Source organism: Blennius ocellaris (assembly GCF_963422515.1).
Source record: "Blennius ocellaris genome assembly, contig: SCAFFOLD_86, whole genome shotgun sequence".
Classification (NCBI taxonomy): Eukaryota; Metazoa; Chordata; class Actinopteri; order Blenniiformes; family Blenniidae; genus Blennius; species Blennius ocellaris.
Genome location: NW_027661851.1, coordinates 176,287 through 195,951, shown reverse-complemented (window position 1 = coordinate 195,951; position 19,665 = coordinate 176,287). Strand labels below are relative to the sequence as shown.

At 57.6% G+C, this 19,665-nt stretch overlaps 1 protein-coding gene across 1 annotated transcript in view; it reads left to right on the top strand.

Moving 5' to 3' along the window:
- The first annotated feature begins 720 nt into the window (after positions 1–720).
- hdac6 (histone deacetylase 6) overlaps positions 721–19,665 on the top strand; it is a 21,436-nt gene continuing 2,491 nt past the window's right edge. The window contains exons 1-24 of the mRNA XM_080522233.1: positions 721–905; positions 1,024–1,103; positions 1,208–1,292; positions 1,373–1,413; positions 1,496–1,592; positions 1,871–1,968; positions 2,996–3,100; positions 3,581–3,649; positions 3,784–3,910; positions 4,164–4,229; positions 4,533–4,592; positions 4,695–4,784; positions 5,445–5,551; positions 5,679–5,746; positions 5,831–5,972; positions 12,761–12,889; positions 13,127–13,295; positions 13,673–13,875; positions 14,125–14,317; positions 14,874–15,023; positions 15,116–15,293; positions 18,144–18,265; positions 18,344–18,541; positions 19,622–19,665. The exon at positions 19,622–19,665 is cut by the window's right edge and continues 397 nt beyond it. Of these exons, the coding sequence (XP_080378359.1) occupies positions 831–905; positions 1,024–1,103; positions 1,208–1,292; positions 1,373–1,413; positions 1,496–1,592; positions 1,871–1,968; positions 2,996–3,100; positions 3,581–3,649; positions 3,784–3,910; positions 4,164–4,229; positions 4,533–4,592; positions 4,695–4,784; positions 5,445–5,551; positions 5,679–5,746; positions 5,831–5,972; positions 12,761–12,889; positions 13,127–13,295; positions 13,673–13,875; positions 14,125–14,317; positions 14,874–15,023; positions 15,116–15,293; positions 18,144–18,265; positions 18,344–18,541; positions 19,622–19,665 (2,696 nt within the window). The 5' untranslated portion in view covers positions 721–830. The remainder of the gene's footprint in view (positions 906–1,023; positions 1,104–1,207; positions 1,293–1,372; positions 1,414–1,495; positions 1,593–1,870; positions 1,969–2,995; positions 3,101–3,580; positions 3,650–3,783; positions 3,911–4,163; positions 4,230–4,532; positions 4,593–4,694; positions 4,785–5,444; positions 5,552–5,678; positions 5,747–5,830; positions 5,973–12,760; positions 12,890–13,126; positions 13,296–13,672; positions 13,876–14,124; positions 14,318–14,873; positions 15,024–15,115; positions 15,294–18,143; positions 18,266–18,343; positions 18,542–19,621) is intronic.

The following is a 19,665-nucleotide window of genomic DNA, read 5'->3' as shown; positions in this document are numbered from 1 at the left end:
CTGAGTGATTCTCCTGTGTGGTTCTCCTGAGTGATTCTCCTGAGTGATTCTCCTGTGTGGTTCTCCTGAGTGATTCTCCTGTGTGATTCTCCTGAGTGATTCTCCTGTGGTTCTCCTGTGTGGTTCTCCTGAGTGATTCTCCTGTGTGGTTCTCCTGAGTGATTCTCCTGAGTGATTCTCCTGAGTGATTCTCCTGTGTGGTTCTCCTGAGTGATTCTCCTGTGGTTCTCCTGTGTGGTTCTCCTGAGTGATTCTCCTGTGTGGTTCTCCTGAGTGATTCTCCTGAGTGATTCTCCTGAGTGATTCTCCTGTGGTTCTCCTGAGTGATTCTCCTGTGGTTCTCCTGAGTGATTCTCCTGTGTGGTTCTACTGTGGTTCTCCTGAGTGATTCTCCTGAGTGGTTCTCCTGAGTGATTCTCCTGTGGTTCTCCTGAGTGATTCTCCTGTGTGGTTCTACTGTGTTCTACTGTGTGGTTCTCCTGAGTGATTCTCCTGTGTGGTTCTACTGTGGTTCTACTGTGTGGTTCTCCTGTGGTTCTCCTGAGTGATTCTCCTGTGTGGTTCTACTGTGGTTCTACTGTGTGGTTCTACTGTGTTCTACTGTTAATGACTGACTCTAGTTGAGCTTTAAACTCTGCTGGACTTTAACCTCCTTTTCTCATCTGCAGCAGACCTCCTGCAGGAGTAAGGGCAAGGAGGGAGGAGGAGGAGGAGGAGGAAGAGCAGCAGGAGGAGGAAGAGCAGGAGGAGGAGGGAGAGGAGGAGGAGGAGGAAGAGCAGGAAGAGGAGGAAGTAGCAGCAGCCTGCAGGAGGTGAAGAGGAGAGGGAGGATGAACCGGAGCAGAGTGAAGCAGGAGGAGCAGGAGGAGCAGGAGGAGGTGCTGAGCAGCAAACTGAGTTCACTGGTGAGAAACACTGAGTGGAGATGAAGCTTCATCGTTTCACCTCCTTCATGTTTCACCTCCTTCATGTTTCACCTCCTTCATCATGTTTCACCTCCTTCATGTTTCTCCTCCTCTCCAGAGAGTCTCCAGTTCAGCAGCTGGAACCGGCCTGGTTTATTCCCAGATGTTCACCCGTCATCACAACCTGTGGGATCCAGGGTGAGACCAGGACCAGGACCAGACAGTAACAGACCAGGACCAGACCAGTACCAGACAGTAACAGACCAGAACCAGACAGTAACAGACAGTCCCTGTCCCTCCAGACACCCAGAGTGTCCCGGCAGAGTGACGTCCATCATGGAGGAGCTGGAGAGACGAGACCTGCTGCGGCGCTGCGTCAGAGTCCAGGTCCAGGACTCTGCAGGACTCCGGTCCTCCTTTTACTGTTCACCTGTTAAACCTGAACCTGAACCACATTTCTCTTTTAGCCCCGAGACGCTAGTGAAGAGGAGCTGCTGCTGGTCCACACGTGAGTCCCTCCGTCTCTCCTCCGTCACTCCTCCGTCACCCTCCATGACCTGGGATATAACCTCCGTCTTGCGCCGCCACAGGAAGCGCCATGTGGACGCCATACGAGCGACGGAGGAGATGACGGAGGCTGAACTGCAGGCTCTGTCTGAGACCTTCGACTCGGTGTACCTCCACCCTGTAAGAGCCGAGCTCCACCCTCAGGGTGCTTCACCCACGTTTACAGTGTAGAACGGCAGCAGGTTTGATTTGATCTGTTTGATCTCCGAGGGGAAATTCAGACTGAATGACCCACATGGACTTGAACCCACAACCTCTGGATGTGAGGCCAGAGCACCAACCACTGCTCCACCTTGTGGCTCTGATCCTGAACTTCACTCAGTATCAGTGTTGATGCAAAGGTGTGTGTGTGTGTGTGTGTGTGTGTGTGTGTGTGTGTGTGTGTGTGTGTGTGTTAGGAGACCTTCCATGTGAGTGTGTCGGCGGTGGGTGCGGTCCTCCAGCTGGTCGACGGGGTCGTGACCTCAGAGCTCAGGAACGGTTTCGCCATCATCAGGTAACAACGGGAACTTTTTAAAAAAAAGCTCAAAATTAGTTTTTAATTTGCAGCGTAGATTAATTTTGAATCCCTGAAGTCAGAAGAAGCAGAATAATTCAGAGGCCGTGTGGAGCTGCAGGGGGGCAGTGAGGTTGCCACGGCGATGAAGGAAGGGACAGGTGGTCAGTGAGGTTGCCACGGCGATGAAGGAAGGGACAGGGGGTCAGTGAGGTTGCCACGGCGATGAAGGAAGGGACAGGGGGTCAATGAGGTTGCCACGGCGATGAAGGAAGGGACAGGGGGGCAGTGAGGTTGCCACGGCGATGAAGGAAGGGACAGGTGGTCAGTGAGGTTGCCACGGCGATGAAGGAAGGGACAGGGGGTCAGTGAGGTTGCCACGGCGATGAAGGAAGGGACAGGGGGTCAGTGAGGTTGCCACGGCGATGAAGGAAGGGACAGGGGGTCAGTGAGGTTGCCACGGCGATGAAGGAAGGGACAGGGGTCAGTGAGGTTGCCACGGCGATGAAGGAAGGGACAGGGGGTCAGTGAGGTTGCCACGGCGACGAAGGAAGGGACAGGGGGTCAGTGAGGTTGCCACGGCGATGAAGGAAGGGACAGGTGGTCAGTGAGGTTGCCACGGCGATGAAGGAAGGGACAGGGGGTCAGTGAGGTTGCCACGGCGATGAAGGAAGGGACAGGTGGTCAGTGAGGTTGCCACGGCAATGAAGGAAGGGACAGGGGGGCAGTGAGGTTGCCACGGCGATGAAGGAAGGGACAGGTGGTCAGTGAGGTTTCCACGGCAATGAAGGAAGGGACAGGGGGGCAGTGAGGTTGCCACGGCGATGAAGGAAGGGACAGGTGGTCAGTGAGGTTGCCACGGCGATGAAGGAAGGGACAGGGGGGCAGTGACGTTGCCACGGCGATGAAGGAAGGGACAGGTGGTCAGTGAGGTTGCCCCTGCAGATAGGTTGCTATGACAGGAAACACTTGTCGGTGTGTGTTGGCGTTGCCATGGAGACCAGGGTCTGACCAGGGTCTTCTCCAGACCTCCAGGTCACCACTCTCAGGCCGACCGCTGTAACGGCTTCTGTGTCTTCAACAACGTGGCCATTGCAGCTCGATACGCCCAGACCAGACACTCCGTCAGCAGGTAACTCCTCCGTCAGGCAACACTCCGTCAGCAGGTAGCTCCTCCGTCAGGTAACACTCCGTCAGCAGGTAACTCCTCCATCAGGTAACACTCCGTCAGCAGGTAACTCCTCCGTCAGGCAACACTCCGTCAGCAGGTAGCTCCTCCGTCAGGTAACACTCCGTCAGCAGGTAACTCCTCCATCAGGTAACACTCCGTCAGCAGGTAACTCCTCCGTCAGGTAGCTCCTCCGTCAGCTGGAAGAGGACAGGAGACGTTCTGGTCACACCTGCTTCCTTGATCGTTCTTATTTCACACAACCACTGCAGGTGGTGGAGCACCTGGTGGTGGAAACTGGTACTGCAGGACAACACCTGCTGAACTGTGTGTGTGTGTGTGTGTGTGTGTGTGTGTGTGTGTGTGTGTGTGTGTGTGTGTGTGTGTGTGTGTGTGTGTGTGTGTGTGTGTGTGTGTGTGTGTGTGTGTGTGTGTGTGTGTCAGGGTGCTGATCGTGGACTGGGACGTCCATCATGGTCAAGGCATCCAGGACGTCTTCCAGGACGATCCCAGGTATCTGTTGACACTTGATGAGATCTGAACACCAACAACTCTGTCTCACCTGCGTGTGTGTGTGTGTGTGTGTGTGTGTGTGTGTGTGTGTGTGTGTGTGTGTGTGTGTGTGTGTGTGTGTGTGTGTGTGTCAGTGTTGTGTACTTCAGTGTCCACAGGTATGAGCGAGGTTCCTTCTGGCCTCACCTGCCAGAGTCCAGCAGCGAGGCGGTGGGGGGGGGAGGGGCTGCAGGCAGGAACATCAACCTGCCCTGGAACCAGGTGGGTCCTGGGGGGGTCTGGGGACGGGGGGGGGGGGGGGGGGGGGGGGGGTCTGAGGACAAGGCAGAACGCCACAGGGCAGTGGGGGCTTGTTTGTCCTCTGGGTGCAGCACCAGCGGGTGGAGGTTACTGAGAAGAGTCTGTGTGTGTGTGTGTGTGTGTGTGTGTGTGTGTGTGTGTGTGTGTGTGTGTGTGTGTGTGTGTGTGTGTGTGTGTGTGTGTGTGTGTGTGTGTGTGTGTGTGTGTCTTTCAGACGGGGATGAAGGACGGAGATTACATCACTGCTTTTTTACAGCTGCTGCTTCCTGTAGCCTATGAGGTAACACACACACACACACACACACACACACACACACACACACACACACACACACACACACACACACACAGTTTTGTTCATGTTCAGATCTCATGAAGTGACAAAGACACAGTTGCGTCATGCAGCCACAGACATGGTCGTGTGTGTGTGTGTGTGTGTGTGTGTGTGTGTGTGTGTGTGTGTGTGTGTGTGTGTGTGTGTGTGTGTGTGTGTGTGTGTGTGTGTGTGTGTGTGTGTGTGTGTGTGTGTGTGTGTGTGTGTGTGTGTGTGTGTGTGTGTGTGTGTGTGTGTGTGTGTCTCCAGTTCCAGCCCCAGCTGGTTCTGGTCTCTGCAGGATTTGACGCTGCTGCTGGAGACCCGAAGGTGAAACTCCTCCAAACAACATGGTGACACTGACACACACCATTATCACTGACCGTGTGTGTGTGTGTGTGTGTGTGTGTGTGTGTGTGTGTGTGTGTGTAGGGGGAGATGTGTGTGAGTCCCCAGTGTTTCCATGTTTTGACTCACATGCTGATGAGTTTGGCTGAAGGTCGCCTCGTTCTCGCCCTGGAGGTAACACACCTGAACACACACCTGAACACACACACCTGAACACACACCTGAACACACACCTGAACACACACCTGAACACACACCTGAACACACACACCTGAACACACACCTGAACACACACCTGAACACACACACCTGAACACACACCTGAACACACACACCTGAACACACACACCTGAACACACACCTGAACACACACCTGAACACACACCTGAACACACACACCTGAACACACACCTGAACACACACCTGAACACACACCTGAACACACACCTGAACACACACACTCGAACACACACACCCGAACACACACACCCGAACACACACACCCGAACACACACACCTGAACACACACACTCGAACACACACACCCGAACACACACACCCGAACACACACACCTGAACACACACCTGAACACACACCTGAACACACACCCGAACACACACACCTGAACACACACACCTGAACACACACACCTGAACACACACCCGAACACACACCTGAACACACACCTGAACACACACACCCGAACACACACACCCGAACACACACCTGAACACACACCTGAACACACACCCGAACACACACCCGAACACACACACCTGAACACGCACACACACACACACACACAGAGTGTGTATTCCGTGTGTGTGTTGCAGGGAGGTTATAACCTGCAGGCGACAGCAGAGGGCGCTGCAGCCTGCGTTAGCGCCCTGCTGGGGGGGGCGTGTCCTGGTCTGGCTGCACCTTTAGAGCCCTGCCACAGGTAAAACCTCTCTGCTGTTTGATGCACTGTGCTGACTCGGCGTTAAAGATTAGGATTGACTTCAGAGAGGATCTGAGCTTTTTACAGCCTCGGTGTTTCTGCTGACATCACATCCTGTCTCTCTCAGCGCCCTGCAGTCCCTCTCAGAGACCATCTCAGCCCTGTACCCACACTGGGCCTCTCTGCAAGTGCTAGGTAGCACACACACACACACACACACAGTGCTAGCTTGGCTAGCTTCAGTGGGAGGTGTGACAGTAATGGAAGGTTATTTTTCAGACGGCACTTCGTCGTCCCCAGGAGACGCCGTCAGAGACACGTCCAATCAGAGGACTGAGGCTGGTCTGGACCCTCCCGTTGCCACGGCAACAGGTCTGGCCTACGACGAGAAGATGATGGAGCATTTCAACCTGTGGGACAGGTGAGTCAGCGTGAGCCCCGTGTGGAGTCCAGGTGAGGCGGTGATGTGGCGTCCAGGTGAGGCAGTGATGTGGAGTCCAGGTGAGGCAGTGATGTGGCGTCCAGGTGAGGCAGTGACTGTGGAGTCCAGGTGAGGCAGTGACTGTGGCGTCCAGGTGAGGCAGTGATGTGGAGTCCAGGTGAGGCAGTGACTGTGGAGTCCAGGTGAGGCAGTGACTGTGGCGTCCAGGTGAGGCAGTGATGTGGCGTCCAGGTGAGGCAGTGACTGTGGAGTCCAGGTGAGGCAGTGATGTGGCGTCCAGGTGAGGCAGTGACTGTGGAGTCCAGGTGAGGCAGTGACTGTGGAGTCCAGGTGAGGCAGTGACTGTGGTGTCCAGGTGAGGCAGTGACTGTGGAGTCCAGGTGAGGCAGTGATGTGGAGTCCAGGTGAGGCAGTGATGTGGAGTCCAGGTGAGGCAGTGATGTGGAGTCCAGGTGAGGCAGTGATGTGGAGTCCAGGTGAGGCAGTGATGTGGCGTCCAGGTGAGGCAGTGACTGTGGAGTCCAGGTGAGGCAGTGATGTGGCGTCCAGGTGAGGCAGTGACTGTGGAGTCCAGGTGAGGCAGTGACTGTGGAGTCCAGGTGAGGCAGTGACTGTGGAGTCCAGGTGAGGCAGTGACTGTGGTGTCCAGGTGAGGCAGTGACTGTGGAGTCCAGGTGAGGCAGTGATGTGGAGTCCAGGTGAGGCAGTGATGTGGCGTCCAGGTGAGGCAGTGACTGTGGAGTCCAGGTGAGGCAGTGACTGTGGCGTCCAGGTGAGGCAGTGATGTGGAGTCCAGGTGAGGCAGTGATGTGGCGTCCAGGTGAGGCAGTGACTGTGGAGTCCAGGTGAGGCAGTGACTGTGGCGTCCAGGTGAGGCAGTGATGTGGAGTCCAGGTGAGGCAGTGACTGTGGAGTCCAGGTGAGGCAGTGACTGTGGCGTCCAGGTGAGGCAGTGATGTGGCGTCCAGGTGAGGCAGTGACTGTGGAGTCCAGGTGAGGCAGTGATGTGGCGTCCAGGTGAGGCAGTGACTGTGGAGTCCAGGTGAGGCAGTGACTGTGGAGTCCAGGTGAGGCAGTGACTGTGGTGTCCAGGTGAGGCAGTGACTGTGGAGTCCAGGTGAGGCAGTGATGTGGAGTCCAGGTGAGGCAGTGATGTGGAGTCCAGGTGAGGCAGTGATGTGGAGTCCAGGTGAGGCAGTGATGTGGAGTCCAGGTGAGGCAGTGATGTGGCGTCCAGGTGAGGCAGTGACTGTGGAGTCCAGGTGAGGCAGTGATGTGGCGTCCAGGTGAGGCAGTGACTGTGGAGTCCAGGTGAGGCAGTGACTGTGGAGTCCAGGTGAGGCAGTGACTGTGGAGTCCAGGTGAGGCAGTGACTGTGGTGTCCAGGTGAGGCAGTGACTGTGGAGTCCAGGTGAGGCAGTGATGTGGAGTCCAGGTGAGGCAGTGATGTGGAGTCCAGGTGAGGCAGTGATGTGGAGTCCAGGTGAGGCAGTGATGTGGAGTCCAGGTGAGGCAGTGACTGTGGAGTCCAGGTGAGGCAGTGACCTGTGGAGTCCAGGTGAGGCAGTGATGTGGAGTCCAGGTGAGGCAGTGATGTGGAGTCCAGGTGAGGCAGTGATGTGGCGTCCAGGTGAGGCAGTGACCTGTGGAGTCCAGGTGAGGCAGTGACTGTGGAGTCCAGGTGAGGCAGTGACCTGTGGAGTCCAGGTGAGGCAGTGACTGTGGAGTCCAGGTGAGGCAGTGACTGTGGAGTCCAGGTGAGGCAGTGACTGTGGAGTCCAGGTGAGGCAGTGACTGTGGAGTCCAGGTGAGGCAGTGACTGTGGAGTCCAGGTGAGGCAGTGACCCTCCAGGTGAGGCAGTGATGTGGCGTCCAGGTGAGGCAGTGATGTGGAGTCCAGGTGAGGCAGTGGTGTGGCGTCCAGGTGAGGCAGTGACTGTGGCGTCCAGGTGAGGCAGTGGTGTGGCGTCCAGGTGAGGCGGTGACCGTGGCGTCCAGGTGAGGCAGTGACTGTGGCGTCCAGGTGAGGCAGTGGTGTGGCGTCCAGGTGAGGCAGTGGTGTGGCGTCCAGGTGAGGCAGTGACTGTGGCGTCCAGGTGAGGCAGTGGTGTGGAGTCCAGGTGAGGCAGTGACCGTGGCGTCCAGGTGAGGCAGTGGTGTGGCGTCCAGGTGAGGCAGTGACCTGTGGCGTCCAGGTGAGGCAGTGACTGTGGTGTCCAGGTGAGGCAGTGACCCTCCAGGTGAGGCAGTGACTGTGGTGTCCAGGTGAGGCAGTGGTGTGGTGTCCAGGTGAGGCAGTGACTGTGGAGTCCAGGTGAGGCAGTGACCGTGGCGTCCAGGTGAGGCAGTGGTGTGGCGTCCAGGTGAGGCAGTGATGTGGAGTCCAGGTGAGGCAGTGATGTGGAGTCCAGGTGAGGCAGTGACCGTGGCGTCCAGGTGAAGCAGTGACTGTGGAGTCCAGGTGAGGCAGTGACCCTCCAGGTGAGGCAGTGATGTGGCGTCCAGGTGAGGCAGTGATGTGGAGTCCAGGTGAGGCAGTGGTGTGGCGTCCAGGTGAGGCAGTGACCGTGGCGTCCAGGTGAGGCAGTGACCGTGGCGTCCAGGTGAGGCAGTGACTGTGGCGTCCAGGTGAGGCAGTGGTGTGGCGTCCAGGTGAGGCGGTGACCGTGGCGTCCAGGTGAGGCAGTGACTGTGGCGTCCAGGTGAGGCAGTGGTGTGTAGTCCAGGTGAGGCAGTGACCGTGGCGTCCAGGTGAGGCAGTGGTGTGGCGTCCAGGTGAGGCAGTGACCTGTGGCGTCCAGGTGAGGCAGTGACTGTGGTGTCCAGGTGAGGCAGTGACCCTCCAGGTGAGGCAGTGACTGTGGTGTCCAGGTGAGGCAGTGGTGTGGTGTCCAGGTGAGGCAGTGACTGTGGAGTCCAGGTGAGGCAGTGACCGTGGCGTCCAGGTGAGGCAGTGGTGTGGCGTCCAGGTGAGGCAGTGATGTGGAGTCCAGGTGAGGCAGTGATGTGGAGTCCAGGTGAGGCAGTGACCGTGGCGTCCAGGTGAAGCAGTGGTGTGGCGTCCAGGTGAGGCAGTGACCGTGGCGTCCAGGTGAGGCAGTGGTGTGGCGTCCAGGTGAGGCAGTGACCTGTGGCGTCCAGGTGAGGCAGTGACTGTGGCGTCCAGGTGAGGCAGTGACTGTGGCGTCCAGGTGAGGCAGTGACTGTGGTGTCCAGGTGAGGCAGTGACTGTGGCGTCCAGGTGAGGCAGTGACTGTGGCGTCCAGGTGAGGCAGTGATGTGGCGTCCAGGTGAGGCAGTGACTGTGGCGTCCAGGTGAGGCAGTGACTGTGGCGTCCAGGTGAGGCAGTGACTGTGGCGTCCAGGTGAGGCAGTGACTGTGGCGTCCAGGTGAGGCAGTGGTGTGGCGTCCAGGTGAGGCAGTGGTGTGGCGTCCAGGTGAGGCAGTGGTGTGGCGTCCAGGTGAGGCAGTGACTGTGGTGTCCAGGTGAGGCAGTGACTGTGGAGTCCAGGTGAGGCAGTGACTGTGGTGTCCAGGTGAGGCAGTGACTGTGGAGTCCAGGTGAGGCAGTGATGTGGAGTCCAGGTGAGGCAGTGATGTGGAGTCCAGGTGAGGCAGTGATGTGGAGTCCAGGTGAGGCAGTGATGTGGCGTCCAGGTGAGGCAGTGACTGTGGAGTCCAGGTGAGGCAGTGATGTGGCGTCCAGGTGAGGCAGTGACTGTGGAGTCCAGGTGAGGCAGTGACTGTGGAGTCCAGGTGAGGCAGTGACTGTGGAGTCCAGGTGAGGCAGTGACTGTGGTGTCCAGGTGAGGCAGTGACTGTGGAGTCCAGGTGAGGCAGTGATGTGGAGTCCAGGTGAGGCAGTGATGTGGAGTCCAGGTGAGGCAGTGGTGTGGAGTCCAGGTGAGGCAGTGACTGTGGAGTCCAGGTGAGGCAGTGACCTGTGGAGTCCAGGTGAGGCAGTGATGTGGAGTCCAGGTGAGGCAGTGATGTGGAGTCCAGGTGAGGCAGTGATGTGGCGTCCAGGTGAGGCAGTGACCTGTGGAGTCCAGGTGAGGCAGTGATGTGGAGTCCAGGTGAGGCAGTGATGTGGAGTCCAGGTGAGGCAGTGATGTGGAGTCCAGGTGAGGCAGTGATGTGGAGTCCAGGTGAGGCAGTGACTGTGGAGTCCAGGTGAGGCAGTGACCTGTGGAGTCCAGGTGAGGCAGTGATGTGGAGTCCAGGTGAGGCAGTGATGTGGAGTCCAGGTGAGGCAGTGATGTGGCGTCCAGGTGAGGCAGTGACCTGTGGAGTCCAGGTGAGGCAGTGACTGTGGAGTCCAGGTGAGGCAGTGACCTGTGGAGTCCAGGTGAGGCAGTGACCTGTGGAGTCCAGGTGAGGCAGTGACTGTGGAGTCCAGGTGAGGCAGTGACTGTGGAGTCCAGGTGAGGCAGTGACCCTCCAGGTGAGGCAGTGATGTGGCGTCCAGGTGAGGCAGTGATGTGGAGTCCAGGTGAGGCAGTGGTGTGGCGTCCAGGTGAGGCAGTGACCGTGGCGTCCAGGTGAGGCAGTGACTGTGGCGTCCAGGTGAGGCAGTGGTGTGGCGTCCAGGTGAGGCGGTGACCGTGGCGTCCAGGTGAGGCAGTGACTGTGGCGTCCAGGTGAGGCAGTGGTGTGTAGTCCAGGTGAGGCAGTGACCGTGGCGTCCAGGTGAGGCAGTGGTGTGGCGTCCAGGTGAGGCAGTGACCTGTGGCGTCCAGGTGAGGCAGTGACTGTGGTGTCCAGGTGAGGCAGTGACCCTCCAGGTGAGGCAGTGACTGTGGTGTCCAGGTGAGGCAGTGGTGTGGTGTCCAGGTGAGGCAGTGACTGTGGAGTCCAGGTGAGGCAGTGACCGTGGCGTCCAGGTGAGGCAGTGGTGTGGCGTCCAGGTGAGGCAGTGATGTGGAGTCCAGGTGAGGCAGTGACCGTGGCGTCCAGGTGAAGCAGTGGTGTGGAGTCCAGGTGAGGCAGTGACTGTGGAGTCCAGGTGAGGCAGTGACCCTCCAGGTGAGGCAGTGATGTGGCGTCCAGGTGAGGCAGTGATGTGGAGTCCAGGTGAGGCAGTGGTGTGGCGTCCAGGTGAGGCAGTGACCGTGGCGTCCAGGTGAGGCAGTGACTGTGGCGTCCAGGTGAGGCAGTGGTGTGGCGTCCAGGTGAGGCGGTGACCGTGGCGTCCAGGTGAGGCAGTGACTGTGGCGTCCAGGTGAGGCAGTGGTGTGTAGTCCAGGTGAGGCAGTGACCGTGGCGTCCAGGTGAGGCAGTGGTGTGGCGTCCAGGTGAGGCAGTGACCTGTGGCGTCCAGGTGAGGCAGTGACTGTGGTGTCCAGGTGAGGCAGTGACCCTCCAGGTGAGGCAGTGACTGTGGTGTCCAGGTGAGGCAGTGGTGTGGTGTCCAGGTGAGGCAGTGACTGTGGAGTCCAGGTGAGGCAGTGACCGTGGCGTCCAGGTGAGGCAGTGGTGTGGCGTCCAGGTGAGGCAGTGATGTGGAGTCCAGGTGAGGCAGTGACCGTGGCGTCCAGGTGAAGCAGTGGTGTGGAGTCCAGGTGAGGCAGTGACTGTGGAGTCCAGGTGAGGCAGTGACCCTCCAGGTGAGGCAGTGATGTGGCGTCCAGGTGAGGCAGTGATGTGGAGTCCAGGTGAGGCAGTGGTGTGGCGTCCAGGTGAGGCAGTGACCGTGGCGTCCAGGTGAGGCAGTGACTGTGGCGTCCAGGTGAGGCAGTGATGTGGAGTCCAGGTGAGGCGGTGACCGTGGCGTCCAGGTGAGGCAGTGACTGTGGCGTCCAGGTGAGGCAGTGACTGTGGCGTCCAGGTGAGGCAGTGGTGTGTAGTCCAGGTGAGGCAGTGACCGTGGCGTCCAGGTGAGGCAGTGGTGTGGCGTCCAGGTGAGGCAGTGACCTGTGGCGTCCAGGTGAGGCAGTGACTGTGGTGTCCAGGTGAGGCAGTGACCCTCCAGGTGAGGCAGTGACTGTGGTGTCCAGGTGAGGCAGTGACTGTGGAGTCCAGGTGAGGCAGTGACCGTGGCGTCCAGGTGAGGCAGTGGTGTGGCGTCCAGGTGAGGCAGTGATGTGGAGTCCAGGTGAGGCAGTGATGTGGAGTCCAGGTGAGGCAGTGACCGTGGCGTCCAGGTGAAGCAGTGGTGTGGCGTCCAGGTGAGGCAGTGACCGTGGCGTCCAGGTGAGGCAGTGGTGTGGCGTCCAGGTGAGGCAGTGACCTGTGGCGTCCAGGTGAGGCAGTGACTGTGGCGTCCAGGTGAGGCAGTGACTGTGGCGTCCAGGTGAGGCAGTGACTGTGGCGTCCAGGTGAGGCAGTGACTGTGGCGTCCAGGTGAGGCAGTGACTGTGGCGTCCAGGTGAGGCAGTGATGTGGCATCCAGGTGAGGCAGTGACTGTGGCGTCCAGGTGAGGCAGTGGTGTGGCGTCCAGGTGAGGCAGTGACCGTGGCGTCCAGGTGAGGCAGTGACCGTGGCGTCCAGGTGAGGCAGTGACCGTGGCGTCCAGGTGAGGCAGTGGTGTGGCGTCCAGGTGAGGCAGTGGTGTGGCGTCCAGGTGAGGCAGTGACTGTGGTGTCCAGGTGAGGCAGTGGTGTGGCGTCCAGGTGAGGCAGTGGTGTGGCGTCCAGGTGAGGCAGTGGTGTGGCGTCCAGGTGAGGCAGTGACCCTCCAGGTGAGGCAGTGGTGTGGCGTCCAGGTGAGGCAGTGACCCTCCAGGTGAGGCAGTGACCCCCCAGGTGAGGCAGTGCTGTGTTGCAGGACCCACCCGGAGCAGCCTCAGAGGGTCTCTCAGATCCTCCTCAGACTCCAGGACCTGGACCTGCTGGACCGGTGCCGCCGGGTCCAGACCCGCCGGGCCACCGAGGAGGAGCTGCTGATGTGTCACAGGTCTGTGGAGCATGACTCAGCACTTCTGGCTGGACGGCCTTCACAGTGTGTGTGTGTGTGTGTGTGTGTGTGTGTGTGTGTGTGTGTGTGTGTGTGTGTGTGTGTGTGTGTGTGTGTGTGTGTGTGTGTGTGTGTGTGTGTGTGTGTGTGTGTGTGTGTGTGTGTGTGTGTGTGTGTGTGTGTGTGTGTGTGTGTGTGTGTGTGTGTGTGTGTGTGTGTGTGTGTGTGTGTGCGCAGTGTGCAGCACGTGCAGCAGATGAAGCTAACAGCCACCATGAAGACCAGAGACCTGCACCGCCTGTCTCACACCTTCAACTCCCTGTTCCTCAACAACCAGAGCTTCTCCTGTGCTGGTCTGGCTGCTGGGTCCTGCTTCTCCGTCCTGGACCAGGTCCTCAGTGGACAGGTAGGGTCCTGCTTCTCCGTCCTGGACCAGGTCCTCAGTGGACAGGTAGGGTCCTGCTTCTCCGTCCTGGACCAGGTCCTCAGTGGACAGGTAGGGTCCTGCTTCTCCGTCCTGGACCAGGTCCTCAGTGGACAGGTAGGGTCCGGCTGCAGGGACGTCCCCTGGTGAGACGACGTCTCAGTGAAAATGTCCAAAGCGTCAGTCTGACCTGCTCGTCAGAACTTTGATCATCAGAACTTTGATCATCAGAACTTTGATCATCAGAACAAACAACAAACGTCTGACCAGAGGCTTGTGTCATAGAGGGTCATGGTGACCTGACAGCCAATCAGAGGCTGAGACGGGTGGACAGACGGGCTGTGATTGGCTGTTCCCAGGTCAGCAACGGCGTGGCCATCGTGCGTCCTCCTGGCCACCACGCAGAGAGAGACGCCCCCTGCGGCTTCTGCCTCTTCAACTCCGCCGCCCTGGCCGCCCGCTACGCCCAGAAGACGTCCCCCCGTCCTCTGAGGGTCCTCATCCTGGACTGGGACGTTCACCATGGCAACGGGACCCAGCACATATTTGAGGAGGACAGCAGGTGAGGGGGGGGAGGAGGAAGAGGAGGGAGGAGGAGGAGGAGGAGGAGGAGGAGGAGGAGGAGGAGGAGGAGGAGGAGGAGGAGGAGGAGGAGGAGGAGGAGGAGGAGGAGGAGGAGGAGGAGGAGGAGGAGGAGGAGGAGGAGGAGGAAGAGGAGGGAGGAGCAGGAGGAAGAGGAGGAGGAGGAAGAGGAGGAGGAGGAGGAGGAGGAAGAGGCTCTCCGGTAACTGATACTTGTCTTCGTCCCCAGCGTCCTCTACATCTCCCTTCATCGCTATGACAACGGAGTCTTCTTCCCGTCTTCAGAGGACGCGGCGCCTGACCGGGTGGGCGTGGCCAAAGGGGCGGGGTTTAATGTCAACGTGGCGTTCAGTGGAGGACGGATGGGAGACTCGGACTACCTGGCTGCCTTCCACCATGTCGTCATGCCGATTGCTGTCGAGGTAACGAGCTTCAGCCAATCAGGAGAGCCGGAACAATGACAGGGAAATGTGTGTGGTGATTGAAGCCCTCTGATTGGTCCAGCCCAGCCGGCGCCTCATTGGTTCCTTTGACTCAGTAACGTTCAGTCAGTACACACAATATCTAATGCAGCTCTCTGATTGGTCAGAGTCCTGAGGAGGCCTCAGATTGGTTGGTTTTACTAAACTGAACCACCTGATCGTGTTTGATGAGGCTGATTGGTCACTGGACCGGGTTTGTCCCAATGTCTCCTGTCATTGGTTGTCCAGTCCTCATGGAGTCCTCTGAGGCCCCCACAGTCCCCTGAGGTCCCCACTGTCCTCTGAGGTCCCCACTGTCCCCTGAGGTCCCCACAGTCCCCTGAGGTCCCCACAGTCCTCTGAGGTCCCCACAGTCCTCACAGTCCCAAAGGAAGCCCTCCTATTGGACAGTTTGTCTTAACGGTGTCTGATTGGTCGGGGAGAGACAGTCTGCTCCCTCACTGGTCAGGTGGTCGTGGCGGAGTCGTCTGATTGGTGGTTGTCCCGTCTCTTGCAGTTCAACCCGGGCCTGGTCCTGGTCTCTGCCGGGTTCGACGCGGCCCGGGGCGACCCCCTGGGGGGGTACCATGTGACCCCCCAGGGATACGCCCACCTCACACACATGCTGACGTCACTGGCTGGGGGGCGGGTCCTGCTCATCCTGGAGGTGAGTGAAGTCCCAGGAGACCGTGTCCTCTGGACGGACGTCCTCCACCGTCCTCTTGACCAAGTGGACTGAAGTCCCCCTTGTGTCCTCAGGGGGGGTACAACCTGTCCTCCATCTCCGACTCCATGGCGATGTGCACCAGCGTGTTGCTAGGCGACCCCCCTCCCCCGCTGCCGTGGCCGCGGCCGCCGCCACACCGCGGCGCCGTGCGGAGCATCAACCAGGTCCTCCACCACCACGCCCCCTTCTGGAGGTCCCTGAGGGTCCACAGTGAGTCTCCTGGGGGCCTGGGGGGCCAGAGCCCTCAGGTCCTGGTTCAGACCCCTCGTGTCCCTCATGTCCCTCATGTCCCAGGTTCAGACCCTCATGTCTCAGGTTCAGACCCCTCATGTCCCTCATGTCCCTCATGTCCCAGGTTCAGACCCTCATGTCCCTCATGTCCCAGGTTCAGACCCTCATGTCTCAGGTTCAGACCCTCATGTCCCTCATGTCCCAGGTTCAGACCCTCATGTCTCAGGTTCAGACCCTCATGTCCCTCATGTCCCAGGTTCAGACCCTCATGTCTCAGGTTCAGACCCCTCATGTCCCTCATGTCTCAGGTTCAGACCCTCATGTCTCAGGTTCAGACCCCTCATGTCCCTCATGTCCCAGGTTCAGACCCTCATGTCCCTCATGTCCCAGGTTCAGACCCTCATGTCTCAGGTTCAGACCCCTCATGTCCCTCATGTCCCAGGTTCAGACCATCATGTCTCAGGTTCAGACCCCTCATGTCCCTCATGTCTCAGGTTCAGACCCCTCATGTCCCTCATGTCCCAGGTTCAGACCCTCATGTCTCAGGTTCAGACCCTCATGTCTCAGGTTCAGACCCCTCATGTCCCTCATGTCCCAGGTTCAGACCCCTCATGTCCCTCATGTCCCAGGTTCAGACCCTCATGTCTCAGATTCAGACCCCTCATGTCCCTCATGTCTCAGGTTCAGACCCCTCATGTCCCTCATGTCCCAGGTTCAGACCCTCATGTCTCAGATTCAGACCCCTCATGTCCCTCATGTCTCAGGTTCAGACCCCTCATGTCCCTCATGTCCCAGGTTCAGACCATCATGTCTCAGGTTCAGACCCCTCATGTCCCTCATGTCTCAGGTTCAGACCCCTCATGTCCCTCATGTCCCAGGTTCAGACCCTCATGTCTCAGGTTCAGACCCTCATGTCCCAGGTTCAGACCCTCATGTCCCTCATGTCCCAGGTTCAGACCTTCATGTCTCAGGTTCAGACCCCTCATGTCCCTCATGTCCCAGGTTCAGACCCTCATGTCCCTCATGTCCCAGGTTCAGACCATCATGTCTCAGGTTCAGACCCCTCATGTCCCTCATGTCCCAGGTTCAGACCCTCATGTCCCTCATGTCCCAGGTTCAGACCCTCATGTCTCAGGTTCAGACCCTCATGTCTCAGGTTCAGACCCCTCATGTCCCTCATGTCCCAGGTTCAGACCCTCATGTCTCAGGTTCAGACCCTCATGTCCCTCATGTCCCAGGTTCAGACCTTCATGTCCCAGGTTCAGACCCTCATGTCCCAGGTTCAGACCCTCATGTCTCAGGTTCAGACCCCTCATGTCCCTCATGTCCCAGGTTCAGACCCTCATGTCCCTCATGTCCCAGGTTCAGACCCTCATGTCTCAGGTTCAGACCCCTCATGTCCCTCATGTCCCAGGTTCAGACCCTCATGTCTCAGGTTCAGACCCTCATGTCCCTCATGTCCCAGGTTCAGACCTTCATGTCTCAGGTTCAGACCCTCATGTCTCAGGTTCAGACCCCTCATGTCCCTCATGTCCCAGGTTCAGACCCTCATGTCTCAGATTCAGACCCCTCATGTCCCTCATGTCCCAGGTTCAGACCTTCATGTCTCAGGTTCAGACCCTCATGTCTCAGGTTCAGACCCTCATGTCCCTCATGTCCCAGGTTCAGACCCTCATGTCTCAGGTTCAGACCCTCATGTCTCAGGTTCCGACCCCTCATGTCCCTCATGTCCCAGGTTCAGACCCTCATGTCCCTCATGTCCCAGGTTCAGACCCTCATGTCTCAGGTTCAGACCCCTCATGTCCCTCATGTCCCAGGTTCAGACCATCATGTCTCAGGTTCAGACCCTCATGTCCCTCATGTCCCAGGTTCAGACCTTCATGTCCCAGGTTCAGACCCTCATGTCTCAGGTTCAGACCCCTCATGTCCCTCATGTCCCAGGTTCAGACCCTCATGTCCCTCATGTCCCAGGTTCAGACCCTCATGTCTCAGGTTCAGACCCCTCATGTCCCTCATGTCCCAGGTTCAGACCCTCATGTCCCTCATGTCCCAGGTTCAGACCCTCATGTCTCAGGTTCAGACCCTCATGTCTCAGGTTCAGACCCCTCATGTCCCTCATGTCCCAGGTTCAGACCCTCATGTCCCTCATGTCCCAGGTTCAGACCCTCATGTCTCAGGTTCAGACCCTCATGTCTCAGGTTCAGACCCCTCATGTCCCTCATGTCCCAGGTTCAGACCCTCATGTCTCAGGTTCAGACCCCTCATGTCCCTCATGTCCCAGGTTCAGACCCTCATGTCTCAGGTTCAGACCCTCATGTCTCAGGTTCAGACCCCTCATGTCCCTCATGTCCCAGGTTCAGACCCTCATGTCTCAGGTTCAGACCCCTCATGTCCCTCATGTCCCAGGTTCAGACCCTCATGTCTCAGGTTCAGACCCTCATGTCTCAGGTTCAGACCCCTCATGTCCCTCATGTCCCAGGTTCAGACCCTCATGTCTCAGGTTCAGACCCCTCATGTCCCTCATGTCCCAGATTCAGACCCTCATGTCTCAGATTCAGATCCTCATGTCTCAGATTCAGACCCTCATGTCTCAGATTCAGACCCTCATGTCCCTCATGTCCCAGGTTACAGTCTCTACTTGTTTAAAAGTGTCTCTAGTCTTTCTGTCCACTTTGCTCTGTGTGTCTCGTGTCTTTGTTGTTTTCAAACATTGTTCAGATAAAGACAAAAAGACAAAAAGACAAAAAGCAGAATCAACAACGACTCGGTGTTTGTTGGACTTTAAACAAAACAAAAACAAGCGTCTGTCCTGCGTCTTCCGTCCTTCAGTCCCCCAGAGCGTCCGGGCGGCGCTGCCTTTACCGAAGCATCGCGGGAAGACCAGTGTGGGACCAGGCCGGAGGTCAGAGGTCAGGCTGCCGGCGCCCCCTGCTGGGCCGGAGGACTCCTCGGTAACGTCCCGTCCTAAACACAAACCCTCATGAGGACAAAACAACGTCCTCATCGCTGCTTTCTGTCCCACCAATCAGACGGAGCCCAGTCTGGACCAGCTCACGCAGGGATTGGCCGCCCTGGACCTCAGTCTCCTCTCCACCAATGAGCAGCCTGTGACGTCCACCCCGGTGGGCGGGGCCAGGCCCAAGCTCCGCCTCTGCTCTGACGTCAAGGCAGAGTCTGGCTACGTCACGGCGGAGCTCAGCCAATCAGAGGACAGCGTGCTGCCGCCGGTGAGTCACGAGCTGTGAGCTCCAGACCCTGGAACCGTGAAGGACGAGAACGGTTCTCCATGTGAGAACACGCTAGAACATCCTAGAACACGCTAGAACACACACGCTAGAACATGCTGGAACACGCTAGAACATCCTAGAACATGCTAGAACACGCTAGAACACACACGCTAGAACATGCTGGAACACGCTAGAACATCCTAGAACATGCTAGAACACGCTAGAACACACACACTAGAACATGCTGGAACACGCTAGAACATCCTAGAACATGCTAGAACACGCTAGAACACACACACTAGAACATGCTGGAACACGCTAGAACATCCTAGAACATGCTAGAACACGCTAGAACACACACGCTAGAACACACACGCTAGAACATGCTAGAACACGCAAGAACACACTAGAACATGCTACTACATGCTACAACACGCTAGAACACACTAGAACATGCTAGAACACGCTACAACATGCTACAACACGTTAGAACATGCTAGAACATGCTAGAACACGCAAGAACACACTAGAACATGCTACTACATGCTACAACACGCTAGAACACACTAGAACATGCTAGAACACGCTACAACATGCTACAACACGTTAGAACATGCTAGAACATGCTAGAACACGCAAGAACACACTAGAACATGCTACTACATGCTACAACACGCTAGAACACACTAGAACATGCTAGAACACGCTACAACATGCTACAACACGTTAGAACACACTAGAACATGCTAGAACACGCTACAACATGCTACAACACGTTAGAACATGCTAGAACATGCTAGAACACGCAAGAACACACTAGAACATGCTACTACATGCTACAACACGCTAGAACACACTAGAACACGCTAGAACACACTAGAACACGCTAGAACATGCTAGAACACACTAGAACACGCTAGAACACACTAGAACACACTAGAACACGCTAGAACACGTGTCTTTGTTTGTCCCCGCTGACCCCAACAAATCTATAAAAGATGTTTTCAATATTTATCATTTTGTTGGTTGAATTCTAAAAACGGCTGTAATGACACGTCTTTCATCTCATTGGTGGCCCAGGCTGTTTCCATGACAACGCAGGACTCTGTTGCCATCCAGGACGC